This window comes from Symphalangus syndactylus, chromosome 18 (assembly GCF_028878055.3).
Source record: "Symphalangus syndactylus isolate Jambi chromosome 18, NHGRI_mSymSyn1-v2.1_pri, whole genome shotgun sequence".
Taxonomy (NCBI): Eukaryota; Metazoa; Chordata; class Mammalia; order Primates; family Hylobatidae; genus Symphalangus; species Symphalangus syndactylus.
In genome coordinates, this window is record NC_072440.2 from 20,991,545 (window position 1) to 21,018,615 (window position 27,071).

The window sequence follows — 27,071 nt, forward strand, 5'->3', positions numbered from 1 at the left end:
TTGAATTGAACAGGGAACTCTATTATGACATTTTATAGAAGGAATTCCTTACCCTACCCATCTACCCGTCTTTCTGAAGAAAAGTTGGAGCCTAGGTTCAAATTCTGTATTCACTATGTACTGGGTTCACATATCATATGTATGTGACCTTAAGCAAGTTAACTTGTCAGAGCTTGTTTTCTCCTTTAAAGAAATAAAGTATCTAACAGGATAAAACCAGCTGTAAATGAACTAATATATGTAAAGCACTTAGAACACTGCTTGCTGCACAGCAAGCCCTCAAACTATTCATATGTAAATATAACCATAGCCGTGGGTAGCTTACAAATTACAAATTTTTTTTTTTTTTTTTTTTTTTTGAGACGGAGTCTCTGTCGCCCAAGCTGGAGTGCAGTAGCATGATCTCGGCTCACTGCAAGCTCCGCCTCCCAGGTTCACGCCATTCTCCCGCCTCAGCCTCCCGAGTAGCTGGGACTACAGGCGACTGCGACCACGCCTGGCTAATTTTTTTTGTATTTTTTAGTAGAGACGGGGTTTCACCGTGTTAGCCAGGATGGTCTCGATCTCCTGACCTCGTGATCCACCCGCCTCGGCCTCCAAAAGTGCTGGGATTACAGGCGTGAGCCACCATGCCCGGCCACAAAAATTTAAGATAATTCAAAAGTTGGCTGGACAGAGCCAGAGGGCTCCTCACTCTGAGGCAGGCACTCCAGCCTGTTAAATTATAACGTTGAGTGTTAATGGTGTTAAAACAGTCGCGTTTGCCAGGTGCAGTGGCCTTACACCTGTAATCCTAACACTTTGGGAGGCCAAGACGGGCAGATCACTTGAGCTCAGGAAAGAGTTCGAGACCAGTTTGGGCAACGTGGTGAAACCCCATCTCTACAAAAATAAAAATAAAAATTAGCCAGGTGTGATGGTGCATGCCGTAGTCCCAGCCACTCAGGAGGCTGAGGCAGGAAGATCGCTTGAGCCCAGAGGCTGTGGGTGAGCCGTGATCACGCCACTGCACTCCAGCCTGGGAAAGAGAGCAAGACCCTGTCTCAAAAATACATAAAACTTTAGGCTGGGCGCGGTGGCTCACGCTTGTAATCCCAGCACTTTGGGAGGCCGAGGCGGGTGGATCTCAGGAGTTCGAGACCAGCCTGGCCAACATGGTGAAATCCCGCCTCTACTAAAAATGCAAAAATTAGCCGTGCATAGTGGCAGGAGCCCATAATCCCAGCTACGCGGGAGGCTGAGACATGAGACTCGCTTGAGTCCAAGAGGTGGAGTTTGCAGTAAGCCAAGATCGCCCCGTTGCAATTCAGCCTGGGCGACAAAAGTGAAACTCCATCTTAAAAAAAAAAAAAAAAAAAAAAAGGCCGGGCACGGTGGCTCACTTCTGTAATCCCAACACTTTCGGAGGTCAAGGCAGGTGGATCACCTGAGGTCGGGAGTTCGAGACCAGCCTCACCAATATGAAGAAATCCCGTCTCTACTATAACATACAAAATTAGCCGGGTGTGGTGGCGCATGCCTGTAATCCCAGCTAGTCGGGAGGCTGAGGCAGCAGAATTGCTTGAACCCGGGAGGCGGAGGTTGCAGTGAGCGGAGATAACGCCATTGCACTCCAGTCTGGGCAACAAGAGTGAAACTCCGTCTCCAAAAAACAAAACAAAAAAACTAAATTTAAAGTGCAACAATGTCTTCTCGTTTTTCTAGTTTTACAGAAAACCCAAAAGGAGGGCAGCTAAGGTGGATAATGATGCCTACCACGCACCCTAAGAGTAGGTAAAGGGAAAAAAATTAAATCCACGTGGGACTGCGAGTATTCGCCTTTTCCAGAAGACGCACAAAATGCGCTTAGATATACCTCTCGCGCAGAGGTCTCTGCAGAGAGGAAGCCACCGTAAGAGCGGGGAGCCCCCAGGCAAGAAGGCAGTGGCTTGTGTGTAGTGAACCGAAATGCGACACCAAGGAACTGCAACAAGATTCTCCTTTCCACTTGAAATGTGACTCCCAGCGAGACACCTACCCTTGGCGCTCCCTGGACAGTGTGGCACGGTCGGGCCCACTAATCAAGGCAATTCGCGCCCGACTGAATCAGGTGCTTCAAAATCCCCCATGGTGAGCCGCGCGTTAACCACACATAAAACAGTCAACGCAGAAGGAGCTAGAACGCTCGGCCGAGAAGCCCGGCCCAGAGAGGGCAGGAGTGCGGAAAGCCGCGGACTGCAGCCGCTGGCCTGGCTGCCGCCCCGAAACAACGCCCACGCCCAGGAGAAGGGCAGGCTGGCATCCTGGCAGGACTCCCTCAGGCCGCCCCGCCCCGCCAGGGACCGCGCCGAGCCGAGCGGCTCGACCCCAACCCTGCCGGCCGCCGCCGAGGTCCGCAGCCCGCAGCCCCACACCCACGGCCTCTGCAACACCCCAAACTTTCAACTGCGCCTCTGCACGCCCGGCGTCCGCAGCTCCCAGGCCGATGCCGATGACGTCAGGCCTACGTCAGGCGTGACGCCACGGCTGGGAGGAGCGAGGACGGCGCGGGAGGGCGTTTCCGGAGTACGCGCCGGGCGGGGGCCGCTGACGTCGGGCTCAGGTGCGCGCGCCCGCCCGCTCGGCCCAGTTGGCTGCCCGCACTCCAGGTGACGGCCGGCGGTGGTGAGGGGGCGGCCAGCGGCGAGCAGTTCCGGCGGCGCTGGGGTCTGCGGCCGGGGGCGCGGCGGGAGGGCGTCTGGGCCTGCGCTCACGTGACGGGCGGGGAGGTTTGTGTAGGGGCTGCGAGCCGGGTGGGCGCGGGCCCGGGAGCGCGAGGCTGACTGTCCGGCCCCACCCCTCGCGAGCCAGCCCGTCGCCGCGCGGAACCTTCCCTCGGGCAGGGGCCGGCCCCGCCGCGCACTTCCCGCGCCCGCTCGCCACTGACCGGAGTTGTCTCCTCCTCCGCAGGGCCGCGGCCAGAGGGCGAGAGTCCGCGCCTTCCGAGGGAGCCGCGCCCTGCGGGCCCTACCGTACCCAAGGGGATGGAGGGCTGCCCCCGAGGCCCCCGCGCGGCTCGCGGTCCCACGCCTGCCGGTCCGCGCTAGCTACTCGACTCGTGCGCTTTATCCGTCACCCAGGCCTTGTCTCCCGAGTCATTGGCGTCGTGGTTCAAAAGAAATGGAAGAAAAGGAGCGATGTGACCGATTCTTTTCGGTCCTCCTGCTTTGAGGCCTGGCATTTGCAGAGGGAAACAGCAAGAAAATCGTGGAGATTTTGGAGGGGGTGGGAGGGAAGGGTGGGGAAACGGAAACAAGGTCTTACATTTTATGTGTTTTTTTAAATTCTGCACTTTGACAGTGGTAGCAAAATAAAAGTAATCCAAAAGTTATTTTTCTATTGAGGAGAGAAGAGGTGGGTTTTTTTTTTCCTTTTGATTCCAATGTTTTCTCCCAGTGACAAAGCATAAATCATGGACACCAGAGAATAAGGTGGACCTCAGGAATCCGGAAAAGACTGAGAAGCTTACATTCTTCCTCTAGAGGGAAGAGTGGGGTGTTTATACCCATCTCTGGAACCTGAAACAAAAAACATGAGTTGTGTGCCATGGAAAGGAGACAAGGCCAAATCTGAATCATTGGAGCTGCCCCAGGCAGCACCCCCACAAATCTACCATGAGAAACAGCGCAGGGAGCTTTGTGCCCTCCACGCCCTCAATAACGTCTTCCAGGACAGCAATGCCTTCACCCGGGATACGCTGCAAGAGATTTTCCAGAGGTAGGGGACCCTTCTTGGCATCTTGATACTGATATTTCTGGATTTCTGTGGGTGGGGCAGTGTCTCAGCTTCATAAACCTTCAAAGCTATAGGTATTAGCTAGATGCCGTTAGCAGGTATAAGGGACACAAGACAGGAAAAGATAATCACTGCCATTTATCGGGCACTTACTGTGGGCTAGGAAAGTACTCATAGCCTTAGCTGTGTTTTCTTGAGTGATCTGTTCAACAATCCCGTGGAATACGTGTTAACACGTGATGTTATTTCCATTTTACTGATGAAGACACATTTAGTTCAGTACCTTGCCCAAGATAACAAGACTTGGAGCCGGGGTTGAATTCTTATATCTATGTTGTTGACCACTGTGCTATAATGCCTCTAAAGTTCTGCTGCCGAGGAGTTTACAGTCTAGAAGTGGGACCAGATACGTACACGTTCAGTCACCTGTCATTAAAGGTAGAATGTGGTGGGTACCACAAGCAAGATGTATACACAATGCTCAGCTTTTCTGTGAGGCCATGTTCTGGCAGTAGTGCTGTTCGTACATTGCTTTGTGTAGCTCTCCTACCAGTCATTTCACTGCCTGTATTTTACTGATAAACAGGCAGAAAGGTCAGGTAATATGTCCAAATAGCTTCTAAATAGCAAAGCTATAATTTGAAGTTGACTGCAGATCTCTTCTTTCTCCTTTATTCTAGATGGCCTTTCTTACCCACTTAGAACAAATGCCACCCCACAGGTTAATAGAGGTTCAGCTTTTGGTCAAGCACGGTGTAATCCCAGCACTTTGGGAGGCCGAGGAGGGCCGATCGCCTGAGTTCAGGAGTTTGAGACCAGCTGTCCAACATGGTGAAACCCCGTCTCTACTAAAAATACAAAAATTAGCCGGGTGTGGTGGTGCACGCCTGTAGTCCCAGCTAGTCAGGAGGCTGAGGCAGGAGAATCGCATAAACCTGGAAATTGGAGGTTGCAGTGAGCCAAGATTGCACCACTGCACTCCAGCCTGGGTGACAGGTCTCGGGAAAAAAAAAAAGTTCAGCTTTTTTCTCTTTGCTTTGATTTTCTAGAATTACTTTATTAAAGGTTTTGAGAGTCAGTTCTGTGGTGTCTTAATGGACACAACAGCATGTCTGCAGTCCATAGCAACTCAGGTGGTGATCTTGCCTGATGACCCCAACTAGAAAGGGTTAGGCCCACGCAGTCCTCACTGCAGAGAAGCTCAAGCATTCTTCAAGCAGTGCGTATTGGCAATTCCAGAAGACCTTTTTCTTACTCTCTTAGCTTGGAAATGAAATTATTGCCACATAGGGACCAGAATTACAGCTGGAAGCAACCTATTTGGGGTGATTTGTAAAACACAGGTATGGACCATTTGCCCTGAAAGAGCCAAAGGCCTACTCTTAGAAGAATGTTAATCCCCAGATGCGGACAAAACTATAATGAGAGTAATTATTTTCCAATGCCAGTAGTAACCAGAGTAATGCCTTACCAGAGCAAATATATCATTTGCATCATGGCCATTATCTGGCAGCAAGTAGAATTGACTCTTCAGGACCTGGGGCACTGGGAGATCATCAGGTCATGTCACTGAAAGGAGAACCCAGTACATTGGATTGCTTCCTTTTGGCCAGCCATTAGTATTTCTCCTACTCCTAATCGGATATTTGCAAATTATTTCCTGATCTAAAACTAGGGAGAAGGAAAGGACTCAGGGTGAGTACCTAAATGTGCTTAGTACTTTGTGATAGGTACGAACAATCTTGCAACAACCTTATCAGTGATGAACTTAGGAAACTAGGATTCATTTTAGGCGATTTGCCCAGGTTCACCCACTAGTAAATAAATTCCAGAAACAAGATTCTGTGTATCCAGTCACACTGTGGTAGAAAAGTTTTCACTTTTGTACATTTGGGCCCTGATCTGACTATGGGAATAATGATGGGATCACTAACACACATGAACACTTGGTGCAAAGCACCGTTCTGAGTGCTTTCCTTGTGTCCACTCAGTCCTCACACTGATCTTCCAAGATCGATTCTGTTGCTGCCCATTTTTCCAGATGAGGAAATCATGGCACACAGAGTTCACAGCTATTGATGGCAGGATTTGGCCCTACGCCTTCTGACTCTAGAACCTGCCCCACTAACCGCTCTCCTGTTTCTCGAGTACTGGAAGGGCCTGTAGAGTGCCATCAGTAGCTGTTCCTCTAGCTGCTGAGCTGGGCCAGCACTGACGTTCTGGACTATGCTCATCAAGCGTGTGTGGATGATAACAGGAGTTTCTCACCTTTGTTCTCCTGAATACAAGAATGTTAAATATTGCTAAATGCCCACATGGAACTAAGATCCTATTCCTTTTGAAGCTTTAGCGAATTGTACTGCTTTCCCCAATTCTAGCAGCATAATCTAAAGATCCAAAAAGTGCTGGCAAGCCAGCACATAAGGGCATGTATTCTGTCCCAACTCCAGAAGTGGAATTCTGCGTAGAGTGTATTTTATATTGACAGAATGTATGAGTAGGTGGGAACAAAAAATAAAGAAGTGTGAAAGGAATCTAGAAGAAAAAGCAAAGGGAGAAGAGGTGAGGGAGAGAAGATGGAATTTTTTAAACAAACATTGACTAGCTGCCTGCAGAGTGCCAGGCACTATGAGGCACCACAGAGAAAACAAGTCGAACAGGCCTCAGCCCCTAAGAAGCACATCTCAGCTGTGCTTTAACCAGGCCTTGAGATTAGATTTAAGTGAAGTTAGAACCCTGGCATTCAGAGCAATTAAAAAGTGAAAAGTGATCAATTTGGACCTTAGCAGATATAATTCTATGCTGTTTAAAAGTGTGGCTAGTGAATGGTAGAAATGGGAGTGAAATGTTGATAAGCACTATTCGTTGAGAGGAAGTTCATCCTAGCAGTTGAATTTTAGCCAGAAAAAAGAAGCAAAATACAAAAGCAGGGTGGAGTTTCAATAGAGTTGTGGATATGAGATGATTCATGCTTACAAATGAATAGGAACTCAGAGCTAAGCTAATGACTCAACATGGTGGCAACAAGGACAGGAAGAGAGGAGTCAGGTGTGTCAGAGGCCTGGTCCAGGATTTGAACATAGTGGTAACATCTGCAAAAAGAGGTCATTTGTTTAAAAAGCATCTGTTTTCAACCTGTGAAATTGAAGAAAAGATACACTGGGCAAGTGTCATCAGTGTATATGTATACAGATGTCGATATTAGATCTCATCATTTTATATAAAGAATGTGGACCAGGCACGGTGGCTCACGCATGTAATCCCAGCACGCGGAGGCAGAGGCGGGCAGATCACCTGAGGTTAGTTTGAGACCAGCCTGGCCAACATGTAGCAAAACCATGTCTCTACTAAAAAATACAAAAATTAGCTGGGCGTGGTGGCGCACGCCTGTAGTCCCAGCTACTCAGGAAACTGAGGCAGGAGAATCGCTTGAGCCCGGGAGGTGGAGGTTGCAGTGAGCCAAGATCGCACCACTGTACTGTAGCCTGGGCAACAGAGTGAGACTCCCGTCTCTCAAAAAAAAAAAAAAAAAGCGTCTAAGGTTTGAAAAAAAGGATCATAGAAATCAAATTATATGATGGCAGCTTTGCTAGGTTGTTTTGAAAATGCTCAGGCCTGAAACATTTTCACTAGACTCATCCCAGTTTTTTAGTGTTCAGATTCTTACATCTAGCTCTGCATTCCTCTCCCAAATAGGATTTCCGCCCCCCCCACCCAAGACGGAGTCTTTCTCTGTCTGCCCAAGCTGGAGTGCAGTGGTGCTATCTGGGCTCACTGCAACCTCCGCCTCCCGGGTTCAAGGAATCCTCCTGCCTCAGCCTCCTCAGTAGCTGAGAGTATAGACGCCCACCACCATATCCGGCTAATTTTAGTATTTTTGGTAGAGACGGGGTTTCACCACGTTGGCCAGACTGGTCTCGAACTCCTGACCTCGTGATCCACCCACCTTGGTCTCCCAAAGTGCTGGGATTACAGGCGTGAGCCACCGCGCCCAGCCTTGGATATTTAATATTAAAATTTAACCACGGCTGGGCTTGGTGGCTTATGCCTGTAATCCCAGCACTTTGGGAGGCCGAGTTGGGTGGATGGCTTCAGTCCAGCAGTTTGAGACCAGCCTGGGCAACATAGTGAGACCCTATCTCTACAAAAAATTTAAAAATTAGCTAGGAATGGGGGCTCGCGCCTGTAGTCCAGCTACTTGGGAGGCTGAGATGGGAGGATGGCTTGAGCCCAGGAGGTCGAGGCTGCAGTGAGCCATGTTCGTGCCACTGCATTCCAGCCTGGGCAAAAGAGTGAGACGCTATCTCAAAAAAAAAAAAAAAAAAATCTAGGTGAAAAGTAGCTTGGTGTCAAGGGAAAAAAATCTAATGAAAGTTGGAAGGGACGCCGGGCGCGGTGGCTCACGCCTGTAATCCCAGCACTTTGGGAGGCCGAGGCGGGCGGATCATGAGGTCAGGAGATCGAGACCATCCTGGCTAACACAGTGAAACCCTGTCTCTACTAAAAATACAAAAAATTAGCCGGGCGAGGTGGCGGGCGCCTGTAGTCCCAGCTACTGGGGAGGCTGAGGCAGCAGAATGGCGTGAACCCCGGGGGTGCGGAGCCTGCAGTGAGCCGAGATCGCGCCACTGCACTCCAGCCTGGGCGACAGCGAGACTCTGTCTCAAAAAAAAAAAAAAAAAGAAAAAAAAGAAAGTTGGAAGGGACAAAGAGATTGGGGATATTGGTGAACAACTAGCATTCTCTACCACAGAGGGTGACTATTCCAGCCTCCCCATTACATAGTCCCTAAGCAGGAGGAAGGGGCCACATTTAAAAGTGTGGTGATTTTAACTGAGAAAAGTTGTTGTTAAGTATTAACCTCTAGAGACTTGAATTCTCTTGTCCAAGGGCTAGGCAAACACGTAGTAATAACAGCTAACACCTACAGATTACTAATGTGTGCCTAGCTCTTTGACCCATGCCTGATTTAGAAACATCAGGAAGTTCTGAGCCATATTTTCTTTTTTTTTTTTTTTTTTTTTTTTGAGGCGGAGTCCTGCTCTGCCGCCCAGGCTGGAGTGCAGTGGCGCAATCTCGGCTCACTGCAAGCTCCGCCTCCCGGGTTCACGCCATTCTCCTGCCTCAGCCTCTCCGAGTAGCTGGGACTACAGGCGCCCGCCACCACGCCCGGCTGATTTTTTTTTTTATATTTTTAGTAGAGACAGGGTTTCACCGTGGTCTCGATCTCCTGACCTCGTGATCCGCCCGCCTCGGCCTCCCAAAGTGCTGGGATTACAAGCGTGAGCCACCGCGCCCAGCCCTGAGCCATATTTTCTAATGTCACATCTCTTCAGATCAGATAAGGAAAGAAAGAATTAGGGCGGGGAAAAGAATCTTGATGAAATGTCTCCCATCTCCTTTTTCATTAATATCCAAAATCATCACCATAGACACAGTGGAAACCACGAGAGAGGAACAGGGACTTATCTGAGGACACAGACAGTGGGAAGACCTGGGGCCCGTCTTTTCACTTTTTTTTTTTTTTTTTTTTTTTTTTTGAGACTGAGTGTCTCGCTCTTTGCCCAGGCTGGATTGCAGTGGTGCGATCTTGGCTCACTGCAAGCTCCGCCTCCCAGGTTCAGGCCATTCTCCTACCTCAGCCTCCCAAGTAGCTGGGGCTACAGGCGCCTGCCATGATGCCCGGCTACTTTTTTGTATTTTTAGTAGAGATGGGGTTTCACCATGTTAGCCAGGATGGTCTCGATCTCCTGACCTCATGATCCGCCCACCTCGGCCTCCCAAAGTGCTGGGATTACAGGCCTGAGCCACTGTACCCGGCCCGTCTTTTCACTTTTACGTCACTTCACATCTCATAGCTCTAACCTCTGGCTGTGATGACAGAAGTGAGAGGCTCACTTTGTAGCCCAGAATTTCTATGGAAATCATTAAGATAGTCCTGAACAGGAGTTTGCCAAGGAGTCTCAAGAATACTTTCCACTGGAATCATCAGGATCCCATGGAACTCAGTGGGACTGGTGTGTTGAAATATCCAGAGCACTGTTCAGTATTGTCTTAGGGTAGAGGCTGACCCTAGCCCTGCCACTCACCAGCTGTGCCTGACTATGCAAGTCACCATAACCTTTGCACCTCAGCTTCCATGTTTACGGTATCTCAAGATGGCTGGAAGTGATAAAGCCCATAAAAGCAGCTAACACAGTGGCCACTTGATTACTGTTAAAGTACAGGCAAGTGCTGGTGTGGTGAATACACTGGGTGGGCCCCACTTATTCAAATGAGCGTTCCTCTAGAATGAGATGGAAGCTACTCAACATTTCCTGTATTCAAATTGCCCAACATGTGTTTATTGAGTTGCCAGTGCGTAGCTGTGAGGGATGTAGAGTAAAAAACTATCCAGGGATTTAGTGTTTGATTGAACATATATAAAATAACTGAATTCTCCAACAGTCCTGTAAAATAGTAATTATTTCCATTTTTACAGGCAAGGTAACAGGCATGGAGATTAAATCCCACAGTTAGTGTTGATGGTGCTTGGATATGAACTCACATATGTATGGTCCTCACTCTCCCTCCTTTTTCACAGAGGATCCAGGGAGGATCCTATGGAAGAGATAGGGTGTGAAGAAGCTGTAGGATTTGGCTTGGAACAGGAAATAGGATAAAAGAATAGAGGCTGCTGGGCACAGTGGCTCAAGAGGGAGGCTGAGACAGGAGGATCAGTTGAGCCCAGGAGTTTGGGGCTACAGTGAGCCACAATCATACCACCGTAATCCAGCCTAGGTGACAGAGGAAGAAAAAATAGAAAAAAGACCATATGATCATGGTGCCTAAAGTGCACTAAACCCAGTGAGAGGGATATAGCTGGCCAAGTGGGGCCAGGAAGTGTAGAACTGGCCAGCCAGGCAGTTCCTATATCTACAAGGGGAAGTAAATTGATGCCTTGGTGAATTTGGCAGGAACATAGAGGCTGAACTGGTGGAAGGAGCGCTTGGAAGCAAAGTGATCAATTTAGGAATCTGTTTCAAAAGTCAAGGTGTGAGGTGAGGAGCCTCTGGTTAGGAGAGAGATGGAGTGGTAACAGGAAAGGATTTGAATCGAAGACAGAAGATGAAGGACAGGGAAGAAAGATCATTGGAACGCTAGTTCTGTAAGGTACACCTCAAAACAAATGTGTGGTCAAATTTGTTTGGGAACTGAAGCATGTTTTATAAACCCCTTTCCTTGAGACTCAAGGTGAAGATTAGCATGTTAGGGACTCCAGGAATTCCGCAGGAAACCCATTTACCTACTTGGTTCATTCAGCTGTTACTGTACTGGATGCCTTCTGGGATCCTCTGTTAATGAACATGGAAATGGCATCTCCAGGAGCACCCTTGGGAAGCGCTGCTCTAAGGTTTGAGCCTGGTAGGGAGTTAGATGGTGAATGAGGTGGAAGACTCAGCATTTTCCTTGTTGGAGCCTTCATTCATGTACTGGTCAGAGACTTCAGTGAAAGGAACAAGAAGCTATTAGAAACTTGGGAAAGGGAAAGGAACCAGTTATATGTGGGGTTAGGCCTTCTTTCATATGTGTTCTGTTCTTTTTTTTTTTTTTTTTTTTTTTTTTTGAGACAGAGTTTTGCTCTTGTTGCCCAGGCTGGAGAGCAGTGGCATGATTTCGGCTCACTGCAACCTCCGCCTCCCGGGTTCAAGCGATTCTCCTGCCTCAGCCTCCCAAGTAGCTGGGATTATAGGTGCCTGCCACCACACCTGGCTAATTTTTTTGTATTTTTAGTGGAGAGAGGGTTTCACTATGTTGGCCAAGCTGGTCTCAAACTCCTGGCCTCAAGTGATCCTCCCACCTCGGCCTTCCAAAGTGCTGGGATTACAGGCGTGAGCCACGGCACCTGGCAGTGTGTTCTCATTTAATCCAAATGTGCGAGAACCCATGGAGAGCCTTTGTCTTTTTAAGCTATGTTTCAGCCCCAGTCTTCAGGGATGTAGCTGGCCTCTCCTCTGTTCAAGCCCCCATCCCCTGCCACTCTGATTCTTGGGTCCTTGCTGTAAGACAGCAAGCATAACTTTGGATTCAAATGAATCCATGGTGGAATCCTAGTTCTGTCACTTGTAAGTGCTCATGGGCAGGTCAGTTAAAACCACCAAACCTCAGTGTTATGGACCTATACAATAGAAATAATTCATATCCTCATAGGTTTATTGTGAAGATTAAATGAAATGCAAGTTAAAGTACCTTATCATAGTGCTTAGCACAGAGGTTTTTCAATAAGTGATAGTTATTACAGGTAAGATAAAGTTTGGTTGCAGATTTCTTTGCTAGCCCTGGAGATGAGCATATAAGCCCTTTTAAGAGTCAGTTACTAATGTTTACAGGGAAAGAGAAGGATAACAAAAATAAACACTGAACATTTCAGCAAACATTCCTTGAGCACCTGTCTTGTGCCAGGCACTCTTTAGGCCCTAGCACTGTAGCGTTCACAGATAGTCAAGGCCCCTGCTGTCAGTCTAGTGTAGAAAAACAGACCAATGAGAAACACATCTGGTAGTGACAGGGCTGTAATTAAATCAAAAGGTTGATGTGAGGTAGTGACTGGGAGAAACTTATGGTTGGGTGGTCAAGAAAAGGCCTCTCCGGAGGTTGTAGTAAGCCGAGATTGCTCCATTGCACTCCAGCCTGGGCGACAGAGCCAGACTCTGTCTCAAAAAAAGAAAAAGAAAAGAAAAGGCCTCCCTATGGCAGTAACATTTGACACCCAAACAATAAGGAACTACAGAAAGAACCCTTCTAGACAGCAGGAACAGTGAGTGAGTGCATGAGTGCACAGTGAGAAAAAGAGCTTTGTTTTTAGGGAACAGTAAGAAGGTCAGTGTAATAAAAGGTAAGAGATGAGATCTGCAGGACCTTGAGAGCCTTGCACGCCAAAGGAAGTGGTTTGAGTGTATTTAAGTGCTTTAGGTGCCATCAGAAGGTTTTAAGCAGTGGCAGGAGTATGTTTGTTGTTTTTAATTTTGGGAGTGTTTTTTTTTGTTGGTTTTTTTTTTTTTTTTTTTTTTTTTTTGAGACAAGGTCTTACTCTATCACCCAGGCTGGTTGCAGTCATGGCTCACCACAGCCTTGACTTCCCTGGCTCAGGTGATCTTCCCACCTCAGCCTCCCGAGTAGCTTGGGCCACAGGCACATGCCACCATGCCCACCTAATTTTTATATTTTTTGCAGAGACAGTGTTTTGCCATGTTCCCCAAGCTGGTCTCTAACTCCCAGGCTCAAGCGACACTCCCACCTTGGCCTCCCAAAGTGCTGGGATTGCAGGTGTGAGCCACCACTCCCGGCCAGGAGCATGGGGTTTTGTTTTGTTTTGTTTGTTTGTTTTTTGAGACGGAGTCTTGCTCTGTCACCCAGGCTGGATGCGGTGGTGCATTCTCGGCTCACTGCAGCCTCTGCCTCCTATGTTCAAGCAGTTCGCTGCCTCAGCCTCCTGAGTAGTTGAGACTACAGGCGTGCACCACCATGTCTGGCTAATTTTTGTATTTTTAGTAGAGATGGGGTTTCACCATGTTACCCAGGCTGGTCTTGAACCCCTGACCTCAAATGATCTGCCCACCTCAGCCTCCCAGAGTGCTGGAATTACAAGCATGAGCCACCGCGCCTGGCCAGGAATATGTTTTATATTTGAAAAATACCAGTATTGCTGGGTTCAGTGGCTCACGCCTATAATCCCAGCACTTTGAGAGGCCGAGGCGGGTGGATCACAAGGTTAGGAGTTCAAGACCAACCAGCCTGGCCAATATAGTGAAACCCTGTCTCAACTAAAAATACAAAAATTAGGTGGGTGTGGTGGCGGGCGCCTGTAATCCCAGCTACTTGGGAGGCTAAGGCAGGAGAATCCCTTGAACCCAGGAGACAGAGGTTGCAGTGAGCTGAGATCGCGCCATTGCACTCCAGCCTGGGCAACAGAGCAAGACTCCGACTCAAAAAAAAGAAAGAAAAAAAAATTCCAGTATTTTTGCTGTGCACAGAAAAATTTTAAGAATACTTTAGGCCGGGCGCGGTGGCTCACGCCTGTAATCCCAGCACTTTGGGAGGCCGAGGCGGGCGGATCACGAGGTCAGGAGATCGAGACCATCCTGGCTAACACGGTGAAACCCCGTCTCTACTAAAAATACAAAAAATTAGCCGGGCGAGGTGGCAGGCGCCTGTAGTCCCAGCTACGTGGGAGGCTGAGGCAGGAGAATGGCGTGAACCCCGGGGGGCGGAGCCTGCAGTGCGCCGAGATCGCGCCACTGCACTCCAGCCTGGGTGAAAGAGCAAGACTCTGTCTCAAAAAAAAAAAAAAAAAAAAAGAATACTTTACAAGATTTCTTAAGTTTTTTAGAGTTGACATCCTTGGCCTAACGTCTTGATTCTTTTCTGGAGATGGCATGTAGTAGCCTCTTGATCATGCACTTTATGTCCTGAGGAACTCGCCACACTTCCCTTTCTCTCCTTCACACGAAGTCCAAAGGTATGCCCCTTGAACTCTTCCTTCAAAATGGCCTTTCCTCAGCTCCTGGCCTGACAAGTTTATGAAAGCAAAATAATAGAATTAGAAATGCCTTCAGCATGGACCTTGTCTTGAAATACAGACTGGCTAAAGAAACCTGGAAGTAAATGGCTTCAAGCTGGGTGGGCAAACCAGTGCTGCAGCTGAGTTTTGTTTGCCTGGCACAAATTTTTTTTCAGTTGATTTATTGGGTATGTTAAGAAAAATGTATTCAGGTACTACACACACACACACACACACACACACACACACACACACACACAGAATGCCTTTAGGTGGGTCATGCATTCCATTAGGCCTCACTACTTTTTATTGCCTTATATCCAACCCCAGTTTATACATTTATGTCACCTGTCTAGGCTCCTGTATGCCTTTGAGTAATGATTAATGATTACCAAGTGTACAGGCCTTAACTGGAAAGCAAGAGTGACACCAGTTACTATCCATGCAGATGAAAAGATTGAATCCTATTTTCCAATGTTAAAAAAAAAAAGAAAGGCTTGCATGAGGCAGGAAGATCAGTATCAGGAGGAAGAGCAGAAAGGCTGCAGGAGGCTGAGATTTCATAAGTGAGTCTCCTTCATGGAACACTTACAAAATACTTAAGTTGAAGCTGGAGAAATTGCACTTGAATGTGGGGAAACTAACTTCCAGGGGCAGTGATATAAAGTGCTCTCCGCCCCTGGTAGTACGGGGTCGGCGGGGGTTAGCCAGCCAGCAAGTCTCAGCCCTCCTCTTTTCACATTGGTAGGTTGTCTCCAAACACCATGGTGACACCTCACAAGAAGAGCATGCTGGGAAATGGCAACTACGATGTGAATGTCATTATGGCAGCACTTCAGACCAAAGGCTATGAAGCTGTTTGGTGGGACAAGCGCAGGTAATCTGAATCAGGCTTGACTTGATGGAGAACAGCACGGTTGTGGTATAAGCTTTTAGTACTTGGGCTCACGGCATGAGTGGGGAGGTAGCCAGTTGTGGTATTACAGCCAGGGAACCTTGGGAAGTGGGCTGCCTCAGAGCCTACCACCATTTCTCCCCTGCAGGGATGTCAGTGTCATTGCCCTCACTAACGTCATGGGCTTCATCATGAATCTGCCCTCCAGCCTATGCTGGGGTCCACTGAAACTGCCCCTCAAAAGGCAGCACTGGATCTGTGTTCGAGAGGTGGGAGGGGCCTACTACAACCTCGACTCCAAACTCAAGATGCCCGAGTGGATTGGAGGCGAGAGCGAGCTCAGGTAATCGGCATCTTTTGTGACTAAGGTGCTAGGCTGCTTCGTTTCTTATGCTGGGGACACTGAGCTCATCTCTGGTTATTGGACAAAGGAAATGAAATTCCTGTGCCCTTGGATTCCCTCCCTGCCTTAGAATCATAGTGTCTCGGACCTGACATTAATCTTCGATGGCCCATCAGTACTTTTAAGTCCTTTTGGTAGGGAAGATGCACAGCCTGGGATACCAGCCTTCTAGTCTGGTGGGGCTGGCATTGTAACGTTCTCTCCATTTAAGACAACTGAGACAGTGTAGTTGCCGGTTCATAGAAAGGAAGACAAACATTCAGGCCAGGGAGAATTGAATTTCCCCAGGACCAAAGAACATTTGTAAAAGTTCTTTAGAGGCGATTGCTCACGCCTGTAATCCCAGCACTTTGGGAGACCAAGGCAGGTGGATCACCTGAGGTCAGGAGTTCAAGACCAGCCTGGTCAACATGGTGAAACTCTGTCTCTACTAAAAATACAAAAATTAGCCAGGCGTGGTGGCGGGTGCCTTTAATCCCGGCTGGTCAGGAGGCTGAGGCAGGAGAATCGCTTGAACCTGGGAGGCAGAGGTTGCAGTGAGCAGAGATCATGCCATTGCACTCCAGCCCAGGCAACAAGAGCGAAACTCTGTCTCCAAACAACCAAAAAAAAGTCCTTTATATACTTAGGGTACTGTTATTCACAGATCCAGCTACTGTTGGCAGTAACTACAAGGATGAGCAAAAATTCAGGTTGGAATTTTAACTAGACAGATTGGAGGGTAACCAAATGTGGAACCCTCCAAAACCAGATGACTACAGGGATGTGTTGTGGACCGCCAAGGGTATAGTGCGGTTTCAGGTGACTTTGTGGTCCTGAGACTGGAATTTGCAACTTGCCAGCATTTCATTTTCTCTCTTTTTCCATAGGAAGTTTCTAAAACATCATTTGCGAGGAAAGAACTGTGAACTCCTGCTGGTGGTACCAGAAGAGGTAGAGGCTCATCAGAGTTGGAGGACTGATGTGTAACAGTTCTGCCCAACCTCCCTCTCGCCTCAGCCCCTTCAGTCCTCTGTGATGTGCTGTGGCCTCTACAGTGGGTCTGCCCTTGCCACTTCCCCAAACATCTCATCAGGTTTTTCCCCTTCAGATCTGACAGTGCAATAGGACAGACGTGTGGACTGTCATAAGAACTACCCAGTATTTTGTTCCTGGGCAAGGAAGGTGGGAGTTCTGTGCACTCAAGGCCAGTGGTCACAAACCCTTGTTTTAAGAGACAGAGGAGAAAGTGGAGTGGGGAGGGAATCCTAGCTTATTTTCCCTTTTCTATGAGGACTTGACACAGGTTCTGCTGAGTTGTCGCTGCTGCTCCAGACTCACCTAGAGATGCTGCCTCCACGTCCGGTCCTGTCTGGGTCTGAAAACAGTGGGTCTGAATAGTGCACACAAACCCCACGTGACTGGTTTGAAGGACCCAGAGCATAAAGGTCTCTCAGGAAACCATGTCCAAAACCCTAGCACCAGTACAGCATGCTGTCTACAACCCTTATCCCCAGGTTTAAGGGTGGTTTATGGCCATACGTGGAGGTTTTTTGTTGTTGTTGTTGTTGTTTTTTGAGACTGAGTTTCATTCTTGTTGCCCAGGCTGGAGTGCAGTGGCACCATCTTGGCTCACTGCAACCTCTGCCTCCTGGTTCAAGCGGTTCTCCGGCCTCAGCTTCCCGAGTAGGTGGGATTACAGGCGCCTGCCACCACGCCCGGCTAATTTTGTATTTTTAGTAGAGACGGGGTTTCTCCATGTTGGTCAGGCTGGTCTCAAACTCCCGACCTCAGGTGATCTGCCCATCTTGGCCTCCCAAAGTGCTGGGATTACAGGCGTGAGCCACCGTGCCCGGCAGTTTTATGATGAAAAATTAACTAACATTCTAGTATGAAGTAAGATACCGAACAGGATGTGGCTAAAGCCAAACTGGGACAGCCATGGGGTGGCTTGGTTTCTTCACTCCAGTGTTGTCCCTACCATTTCGCAACATTGATTTAGGAGGCTCTGGGACAAAAGAGAAGCCAAAGAGCAGTTTTCCCAGTTCACTCACTCTAGCAAAATCAGAAAAAAAAGTCTGCCTTTGACATCAAATTCCACTAATTTGGTGCAGAGTTGGGTGAGGAAAGTATTGTGAAGACAAGCTTCTTGGAGTAGGGGCAGCCACAATTCAGTAGACACTCTAGGCTCATAGGCTGCCACTATAGTGCCAAGCTCAGGTTGGGTGGTTCTGTGCTGTATGGATGGAATAGGACCTGGGTTGGTCATCTTCATGTCGTTTCCTCTATATATCAATGGAAGTTCAACCCGCCCCTACCTCTTGAAATAGTTGTAGGCCACTTTTCTCTTGTAACTTTGGAAAACAAAAGAGGAGAAGTAAGTATCATACCACACACGTGTCTCCAAAGTGAATGTGGTTGCCTCAAGGCAGGTGGGCAGGCAGGGGTGACCCACTGGCCCTCAGATCAATGGTCTTGGCAGGTCTGAGAGCTGCCCCACTGGCCAGACTTCTCTCCAGCAGCAAAGCCAGCCTGGGGCTTGCATGTTGATCCTGAGCAAGCTTAACGGGGTGAAGCTGAGGCTTTCTCCCCCCTGTGACTGGAGTGCATGTTGACACCAGCACTTTTTCTGCACATGTATCTTCAATCCAACAAGGCCGTTTTTTTTATGCTGAGTAACAGGCCACCAAGCGGCTACTGCATTGTATCTTCTCAGCAACCGGCCGCAGTCTCTTCTGCACCATTTTCTACACCAGACCTGCTTGGCACCACAGGGAGCTCTTTTCCCACCCTGCACAATGACATTCCAACCACCACCAGCCAGACGTTACAGCCAACCTTGCTGATTGTCACAAGCAGGACCTTGGGGCCACTGGCACTGTCAGTAAGCCATTTGTTGGGTAGAGGAGGAAACTCCTCTCCACAAATCTGCTTGGGCCTGTGCAAATGGCACTTGAAAGAGTCCCCATGCACTTGGAGTCCATGAGCCAATGGGATATGCAAAGACGCTTAAACATTTCAGGGCTGGTTTCTCTGTTCATATCCAATTCTGGTGCTTAGGAACAGGGACCCATGCTGATGCCCAAGGGCAAAAAGCCCCACTTCCTTTAAGGAAGTGAACAGGCCTGACCCTGATGCCCAATAACGGGCAACCCTAGGCTTTTTGTTTTTCTTGCTTTTATTCCTTTTTGTTGTTGGCCTTGTGCTGGGTTTGTTTACAAAAGATGTATTTTGTTTAACCAAATATTAAAAATGGAAAACCCCATATATGTCTCTTTGTCTGCCTGAATTCTATAATTGTGTAAAGAGAAATAAACTTTAGTATGATGCTGTTTTAAAAGGAATTCATTGCCAGCGTAAGTCATCTCTTAGAGACATACCATGCTTTGATTTAATCTTTCACCTGAGAAATCCAGACAAAATAGTCACTGAAATGGCATTTGGTTCAAAAGATGTCCGCAAGACATTTTTCAGTCTATTTTAATTTATAAAAACTAATCTTGACAATTTGAAGAATCCACCTAAGTACAAGTTTGTACCACACTGGTGACTAGTGTTTTTCCCTAGTTAACAAGTGAAAGATCATGTATCTGCCCTGCGGGCCTGGGCCCAGCCTCACCATCCCGAGCGCACAGCAGCAGTGTTCTGTAGTTGGAATGCCTAGATTTGAATCCAGGTCTAGCACTTAACTCTGGGGCCTTGAGCAATTACCTTTCTGTGGCTGTTTCCTCTTCTGTAAAATGGGAACAATACCACCTAGATTGTAGTGTTGGTTGATCTGATAAACACACAAAAGGCTTACTCTGGCTGGGCGTGGTGTGTGACGCCTGTAATCCCAGCACTTCGAGAGGCCGGAGGTGGGTGGATGGCTAGAACTCAGGAGTTCAAGACTATCTGGGGCAACAAGGCGAAACCCTGACTCAAAAATACAAGAAACTAGCTGGGCATTGTGGTGTGTACCTGTAGTCTTAGCTACCCAGGAGGCTAAGTTGGGAGGATCACCTGAGTCTGGGAGGTAGAGGTTGCAGTGAACCCAAATGACACCACTGTATTCCAGTGAGACCTGGTCTCAGGCAAAAAAAAAAAAAAAGAAAAAAAATTCTGTCCCCCTCCCCTGTTCCCCAGAAATCAGTATTATGTTATTCCCTATAAATACTTTATAATTACACAGTGTCATTATAGACTAAAGAAGTACATAGACCCAATCCTTTGTTTTAGGCTGATGGATCTCAAAGTGACTGCCTAAATTCAGGGCAAAGATTGCTATGAAGTACTTGGCTAAAAATGAATTTTTTCACTTTTGGAAACAATTTGGGCCTATGGGTGTTAAGATGGAGGTGCTGCTGGTTTAGGTGAGAAAATGTGAGAGGCAGTACATGTCTCTGACCTGGTCTCATTTCAAGGTACTTAGGATGACACTTTCAGTTGGAATCATTTTTAATATTTAAATACAAAAAGTGAGCACTGACTTCTGTTTTTTTAAACACACACACAGGTCTAACAGCCAAAATGTGCAGAGGAAATGAACTCCTGCTGTCTTCCATAGTTCCCACTCTGTGGCTGAAGCTGCAGCCAGCTTCCCTTCTCTCATACATAGGGATTCATAGTGGCCACTTTACACTACAGGTGTAATGCATTTTGTCTGTTTCACACTGTGTGCATGTCCCTCCCCAACAACTCCATTCTTTAAAAAAAAAAAAAAAAAAAAGCAGTCATTAATGGTCAGGGGCACATCCCTCCCACTGGCATCGGTTCCTACCCCACAAGGGGAAAGTGAGATCTTCCAGTTAGGAGCAATTTGGTGAAAGGAGTCGGGTGACCAAAGCTGGAATAACCGTCTGCATGGCTGCACTCTGGTATCAGAGTGAAGACAGAAGTAAGGATAGTGTGGAGGGCACAGCTGCAAGTTGAGTCTTTCCATGAGACAATGTGGGGATAATTCTCCCCACCAGGTTTAGATAGATCAATGTGCCAAAGTTAAAAAAAAAAAAAAATCCAAATAATCAGCAGTTCAAACACTTGAATTTCAAACTTATCCCACCGAGACAGCTCAAACAGCAATAACAATCTAGATCTTGCCAGGAAGTGAGGGTAGAGCCCCTGGCATTCCTCCTGAGAGCCCTGTGTTAGGCCCTAGAAGTATCTGGAAAAGAAAAGGAGGGGCGTAAGGCATCATACAGGCCTAGAGAGCTTATTCTCACCATACCTGATGGGGCCAACGTCTACAAAAATAATACTGAAAGCACGGTCAGACACCTAACAGAGCATGGGCCCGATCCCAATCCCCACCCACACATTAACTGTTGGTCAACTCAGGTGCTACAACAAGAGTCCTCAACCCCTGGGCTGTGGACTGGCACTGGCCCATGGCCTGTTAGGAGCCGAGCCACACAGCAGGAGATCAGCAGCAGGCAAGTGAGAGAACCTTCATCTGTGTTTACTGCTGTTCACCATCACTCACATTACTGCCTGAGCTCCACCTCCTGTCACATCAGCAGCAGCGTTAAGATTCTCATAGGAGCACAAACCCTTGTGAACAGTGCATGCGAGGGATCTAGGTTGCAAGCTCCTTATGAGAATCTAATGCCTGATGATCTGTCACTGTTTCCCATCACCCCCAGACAGGACTGTCTAGTTACAGGAAAACAAGCTCAGGGCTCCCATTCATTCTACATTATAGAATTATTTCACTATATATTACAATGTAATAATAGAAATTCAGTGCACAAGAAATGTAATGCACTTGAATCATCCAGAAAGCCCCCCGACCCCCCGCCACCCCCAACCCACCGTCCATGTAAAAACTGTCTTCCATGAAACCAGTCCCTGGTGCCAAAAAGGTTGGGGACCAATGTGTTAGTGAAATAACTTGCGTCTCCACCACTGGCAAAAAGCCCAGGGTCTGGGCTTACCTGCCGCTGCTGCAGTTGCTGCTGTTGCTCCATTTGCAACTTCTCAGTCTCAAAGACAACGGGAAGAACCAGGATCATAAAGGAAGTGGTCCCAATCCACAAGGCTGCCCTGGAAAACCTGCAGAGGAAAACCCCCAGAGGGTGAGCATGAAGACATGCAAACAAAACAGGCAAGAACTACCCAGTAACCAAACTTCTCACATTACATACTCCAATGTTTTTGATAAACGTATTCTACCCGCTCCTTACACCATACTCCTACCAGAGACAGGAGGAGCAGCTGTGGTAGCTGTATCATTTAATGATGGCAGTTTAACATTAACATTCTCCTGAGTTCTTACAAAGCTCCTTATTCATTAATTATCTCCAACAAGCTGAAATGACCCCCAAACGCCCCTGCCAGGTAAGAATCCCCATTTTACGGAGGAGGAAACTGAGACTCAGAAAGGATAGGGTACAAGCCCAAGGTCACCCAACACAGGTCTGCTGCTTCCAAACCCCGTGTTCTTTCACAGCACCACGATCATCCCATGCACGTACCCAGTGCCTTTGCCATCGTTCCTTACCTGTACATTTTCTGAGCCACAAAGAGGGAAAGATCAAAAGTGGCTCCGGCCGCGGACCGGACCCTCTCCGGAAACATCTCCGTCAGGCCCCATAGTCTCTCCGACAGGGTCTCATCTAGCTGTGGTGGAGTAGACGCGGGTCTTAGCCGAAAAAGCGACATCCATTCCTGGCCCCGCTGCGGCAATGGGAGCCGCCGAGCCTCACTGGTGCTAGGGCACCCAGGGCCCAGCAGTGCCCCTAACCCCGCCTCCCAAAGCAGCCGCTTCGCTCCGATCCCGTACCACGCGGATCCCACACCCACGAGCGGTCCCGCTTCCCGCTCCGCACCCTGCGAGGCCCTAGTACCTCCTCATCGTCGTCCTCCTCCAGCTCCTCCTCAGGCTTCTCCGCGTCGCCTTTCGGGAGCAATTCGTCTGGGGACTGAGGTTCCCCTGCACCGGCAGCAGCAACGGCGGCAGCCATGACTGTAGGGGACACCGGAAGCGGAAAGGAGGTGAGCGCAGCCGAACGGCGGACAGAGCTGCTTTTCCGGGAACCGATGCGCGAGCCGGGAGAGAGCGGCGCCCTCTAGCCCCGGGTCCTCCAGTGCCCGCAGCCGGTCCGGCAGCCCTGGTTTTACCCGGGCGTCGGGGCTTCAGCGGGCATTAGCAGCAGCTGAGAGGCCTGTGAGAGGTTCTGGGGCGCCACCGCAGTCAATCTGTTCAGCAGGTTTAGGGTGAGCTCAGAAACTTGCTTGTTTTTCTTTTTTTCAAATGCGTTGTTTTAATTCCAGGTAATAGAGCTCAGGGGAGAACAAAGATCAAAGGGCTGACTCGCAAGATTCTGGGGGCTTGTTTTACTTTAAATTCACAGCTAAGAGGCCGGGCGCGGTGGCTCACGCTTGTAATCCCAGCACTTTGGGAGGCCGAGGCTGGCGGATCACGAGGTCAGGAGATCGAGACCACAGTGAAACCCCGTCTCCACTAAAAAAATACAAAAAATTAGCCGGGCGTGGTGGCGGGCGCCTGTAGTCCCAGCTACTCGGAGAGGCTGAGGCAGGAGAATGGCGTGAACCCGGGAGGCGGAGCTTGCAGTGAGCCGAGATTGCGCCACTGCACTCCAGCCTGGGCGACAGAGCAAGACTCCGTCTCAAAAAAAAAAAAAAAAAAAAAAAAAATTCACAGCTAAGGTAGGAGTGGCTGAGTGAAAACAACTCAAGAGATGATGAGCCACTGTATTTTTTTTTTTAACAAAGTTTATTCTTAAATGTACAACAGGCTCCAAGACAACACTTTATTCTAGCATAGGTGGCCAAAGATGTGGCCGGGAATAGAGATGTTTAAAGACGAATAGAGTCAGGCCCACCATCACCGCAGGCCCAAGGGACAGTGGAACAGGTCGCTTTTTGTAAGATTTTAGCTTTTTGTTTGTTTGTTTTGTTTTGAGACAGAGTCTCGCTCTGTTGCCCAGACTGGATGGAGTGCAGTGGTGTGATCTTGGCTCACTGCAAGCTCCGCCTCCCAGGTTCAAGCGATTCTCCTGCTTCAGCATGCACCACCAACCACGCCCCACTAATTTTTTGTATTTTTATTTATTTTTATTTTATTTTATTTTATTTTTTGAGACGGAGTCTCGCTCTGTCACCCAGGCTGGGATGCAGTGGCACAGTCTCAGCTCACTGCAACCTCCGCCTCCCAGGTTCAAGCGATTCTCCTGCCTCAGCCTCCCGAGTAGCTGGGATTAACAGGCGCCTGCCACCACGCCCGGCTAATTTTTTTTTTTTTTTATTTTTAGTAGAGCCGGGGTTTCACCATGTTGGTCAGGCTGGTCTTAAACTCCTGACCTCATGATCTACCCACCTCAGCCTCCCAAAGTGCTGGGATTACAGGCGTGAGCCACCGCGCCCAGCCAATTTTTTGTATTTTTAGTAGAGACAGGGTTTCACCATGTTGGTCAGGCTGGTTTTGAACTCCTGACCTCAAGTGATCTGCCAGCCTCGGCCTCCCAAAGTGCTGGCATCAGCCACCGCACCTGGCCTATATATAGTTATATATTATATATAATATATATTTTATGTATGTGTATGTGTATATATACGTATATATGTATATATGTATGTGTATATATGTATATGTCTATATACATACATACATATATACATATATAAAGACACAGGGTTTCACTGTGTTGCCTAGGCTGGTCTTGAACTCCGGGACTCAAGCAATCCGACTGCCTCAGCCTCCCCAAGTCCTGGGATTACAGGCCTATGCCACTGCGCCCCACCTTGCCAGATTTCTTAATTCCGCCTGTGACCAGGGCCAAAGATTTATCTTCCTTGTCCCTCTCCTTGGCCTGCTTCTTGGGCTGTTTTAGAGAGACACTGATCCAGTTTCATCTTCCTGAGCCATGTTTTACTTGGTAGGAATAAATTAGTGTCTTGCAGGTCTTTTGGGAAAACATCAGGTAATCTCCCAATGTATCAAACAAAGGTAAGAGTTAACACCTAAATACCAGGTGCTCTGGTGCCTGTGGGTGTGGGTGGGTGCAGTGTGTCCTCATTTAATCTTCACAGCAGCTCACTGGGGTAGGCACTGTTATCCCCATTTTAGAAATGAGGAAACTGAGGCATAGTACATAGATTTCTAGTAAGTAGGTGAGCTGGTCTGAAAGTATGCAGATATAAAGTTTTGTTTGAGTTTGTTTGTTCGTTTGTTTGTTTTTGAGATGGAGTCGTGTTCTGTCGCCCAGGCTGGAGTGCAGTGGCATGATCTCAGCTCATTGCAACCTCCTGGGCTCAAGCCATTCACCTGCCTCAGCCTCCCAAGTAGCTGGGACTACAGGTGTGTGCCACTATGCCTGGCTAACTTTTTGTATTTTTAGTAGAGACGGGGTTTCACCATGTTGGCCAGGCTGGTCTAAAACTTGTGACCTCAGGTGATCCACCTGCCTTGGCCTCCCAAAGTGCTGGGATTACAGGTATGAGCCACTGCTCCCAGCCTCTATCATATACTTTCATAATAGTACAGTAAATGGAAATGTCCTTGTCCCACACCCTCCCCAGCATTAGGTGTTATCCATCTTTTTACTTTTTGCCTATATGATGGATGTAAGCGCTTCTTTTTAAAATGTGCCCCGTGTTATTAAACAGGGTAATTTGATAAACACCTTTAGCCAACTGAACCTGGAATCAGAGACTCCCAGGATGGGAGAGTCCAAATCCTGTGATGCATGAGGATGCAGTAATGAGTGTTTGTCCTGTGTCTCACACTCCCTCTGATACAGTCCCCAGGCCTCCCTTTCATCTTTGGACAGGGCATCTCTATCAGACAGTTTTTTTGTTTGTTTGTTTTTTGTGATGGAGGCTGGAGTGCAGTGGCACAATCTCAGCTCACTGCAACCTCTGCCTCCTGAGTTCAAGTGATTCTCCTGCCTCAGTCTCCCGAGTAGCTGGGATTACAGGCATGACCCCGGCTATTTTTAATAGAGACAGGGTTTCTCCATGTTGTCCAGGCTGGTCTCGAACTCCTGACCTCAAGTGATCCAGCCTCCTTGACCACCCAACATGCTGGGATTACAGGCGTGAGTCTGGCCTATCATACAGTTTTCATGTGACAAAAGGGTACCTCCTGTATGATTCCATTATATAAAGTTCAAAAACAGGCAGAAACCAATCTATGATGAGAGGTCAGGACAGTGATTCCCTTGAAGGGGTTAATTTTGGAAAGGGGGGAGAAAGTAGCTTCTGGGATGCTATGGTTCTCTTAGGTGTGTGTTCATTTTGGGTAATTCATCAAGCTGTATACTTATGAACTGTGCTTTTTTGCCTGTGTTAAAAAGTTTACTTTTTTAAAAAGAGCGTGCTGGGTGCGGTGGCTAATGCCTGTAATTGCAGCACTTTGGGAGGCTGAGGCAGGTGGATCACCTGAGGTCAGGAGTTCGAGACCAGCCTGGCTAACATGGTGAAACCCCCGTCTACTAAAAATACAAAAATTAGCTAAGCGTGGTGTCAGGTGCCTATATTCCCAGCTACTCGGAAAGCTGAGGCAGGAGAATCCTTGAGCCTGGGAGGCGGAGGTTGCAGTGAGCCAAGATTGCGCCACTGCACTCCAGCCCTAGCGACAGAGTGAGACTCCATCTCAAAAAAAAAAAAAAAAAAAAAAAGCGGGCTAGCCCTTTATAATTTCGAGGGCAGCTTAAGAGCCCAGTGCCAACAGCTTTTAGTTCTTTTATAGGTTCATTTAAGAAATGCTAGAAGACTAACGCTGTTGAACGTAGGGGGACCAATCTTATCTGAAAAGCACAGATATTAGTGACTCCAAATGGAAAGTAATTCGCAATGCTAATGTGGAGAAGTTTTAGGAAAACCAATGAATTTTGCTTATATTCTTAAGAGCAACACATGATTTTAAAAAAAACTTGCTTAAGGATGAAAGAGCTCTTTCAATAATTATAGAATTTCCAAGGGATAAGAAAAAATACTGGAAATCATGCAATGCAGAGTATTCAAAACTTTGGGAGGAGATGAGATGATCTAGAAAAGATAGAGTGAGGCTGGGGGCAGTGACTTATGCCTATAATCCCAGCACTTTGGGAGGCTGAGGCGGGTGGATCACCTGAGGTCCAGAGTTCGAGACCAGCCTGGCCAACATGGTGAAACCCCATCTATACTAAAAATACAAAAATTAGCCAGGCATGGTGGTGGGCACCTGTAATCCCAGCTACTTGGGAGACTGAGGCAGGAGAATCGCTTGAACCCAGAAGGCGGAGTTTGCAGTGATCCAAGATTGCACCATTGCACTCCAGCCTGGGCGACAGAGTGAGATTCCATCTCAAAAAAAAAAAGAAAGAAAGAAAGAAAAGGCAGAGCCGGGCGCGGTGGCTCACGCTTGTAATCCCAGCACTTTCGGAGGTCGAGGCGGGCGGATCATGAGGTCAGGAGATCGAGACCACGGTGAAACCCCGTCTCTACTAAAAATACAAAAAATTAGCCGGGCGTGGTGGCGGGCGCCTGTAGTCCCAGCTACTCGGAGAGGCTGAGGCAGG

General features: G+C 48.1%; 2 protein-coding genes across 3 annotated transcripts; one reads left to right on the forward strand and one right to left on the reverse strand.

Annotated features, from left to right (window-relative positions):
- The first annotated feature begins 2,938 nt into the window (after window positions 1-2,938).
- On the forward strand, window positions 2,939-18,835 carry JOSD1 (Josephin domain containing 1). The gene is made up of 4 exons (XM_055253285.2): window positions 2,939-3,735; window positions 15,042-15,170; window positions 15,337-15,531; window positions 16,461-18,835. Exons 1-4 carry the CDS (start codon window positions 3,551-3,553, stop codon window positions 16,558-16,560), a joined length of 609 nt encoding a protein of 202 aa, XP_055109260.1. The 5' UTR covers window positions 2,939-3,550; the 3' UTR covers window positions 16,561-18,835.
- A 1,154-nt stretch (window positions 18,836-19,989) lies between these two features.
- TOMM22 (translocase of outer mitochondrial membrane 22) lies at window positions 19,990-22,639 on the reverse strand. Of its 2 annotated transcripts, XM_055253296.2 has the most exons (4): window positions 22,395-22,639; window positions 22,049-22,167; window positions 21,483-21,600; window positions 19,990-20,713 (listed from the first exon to the last, which is right to left on the reverse strand). In XM_055253296.2, exons 1-4 carry the CDS (start codon window positions 22,509-22,511, stop codon window positions 20,639-20,641), a joined length of 429 nt encoding a protein of 142 aa, XP_055109271.1. In that variant the 5' UTR covers window positions 22,512-22,639; the 3' UTR covers window positions 19,990-20,638. The 2 variants fall into 2 exon arrangements, with proteins under 2 accessions (XP_055109271.1, XP_063479168.1); XM_063623098.1 differs by having other exon boundaries at window positions 19,990-21,600; window positions 22,395-22,551.
- Between the last annotated feature and the right edge of the window lie 4,432 nt (window positions 22,640-27,071).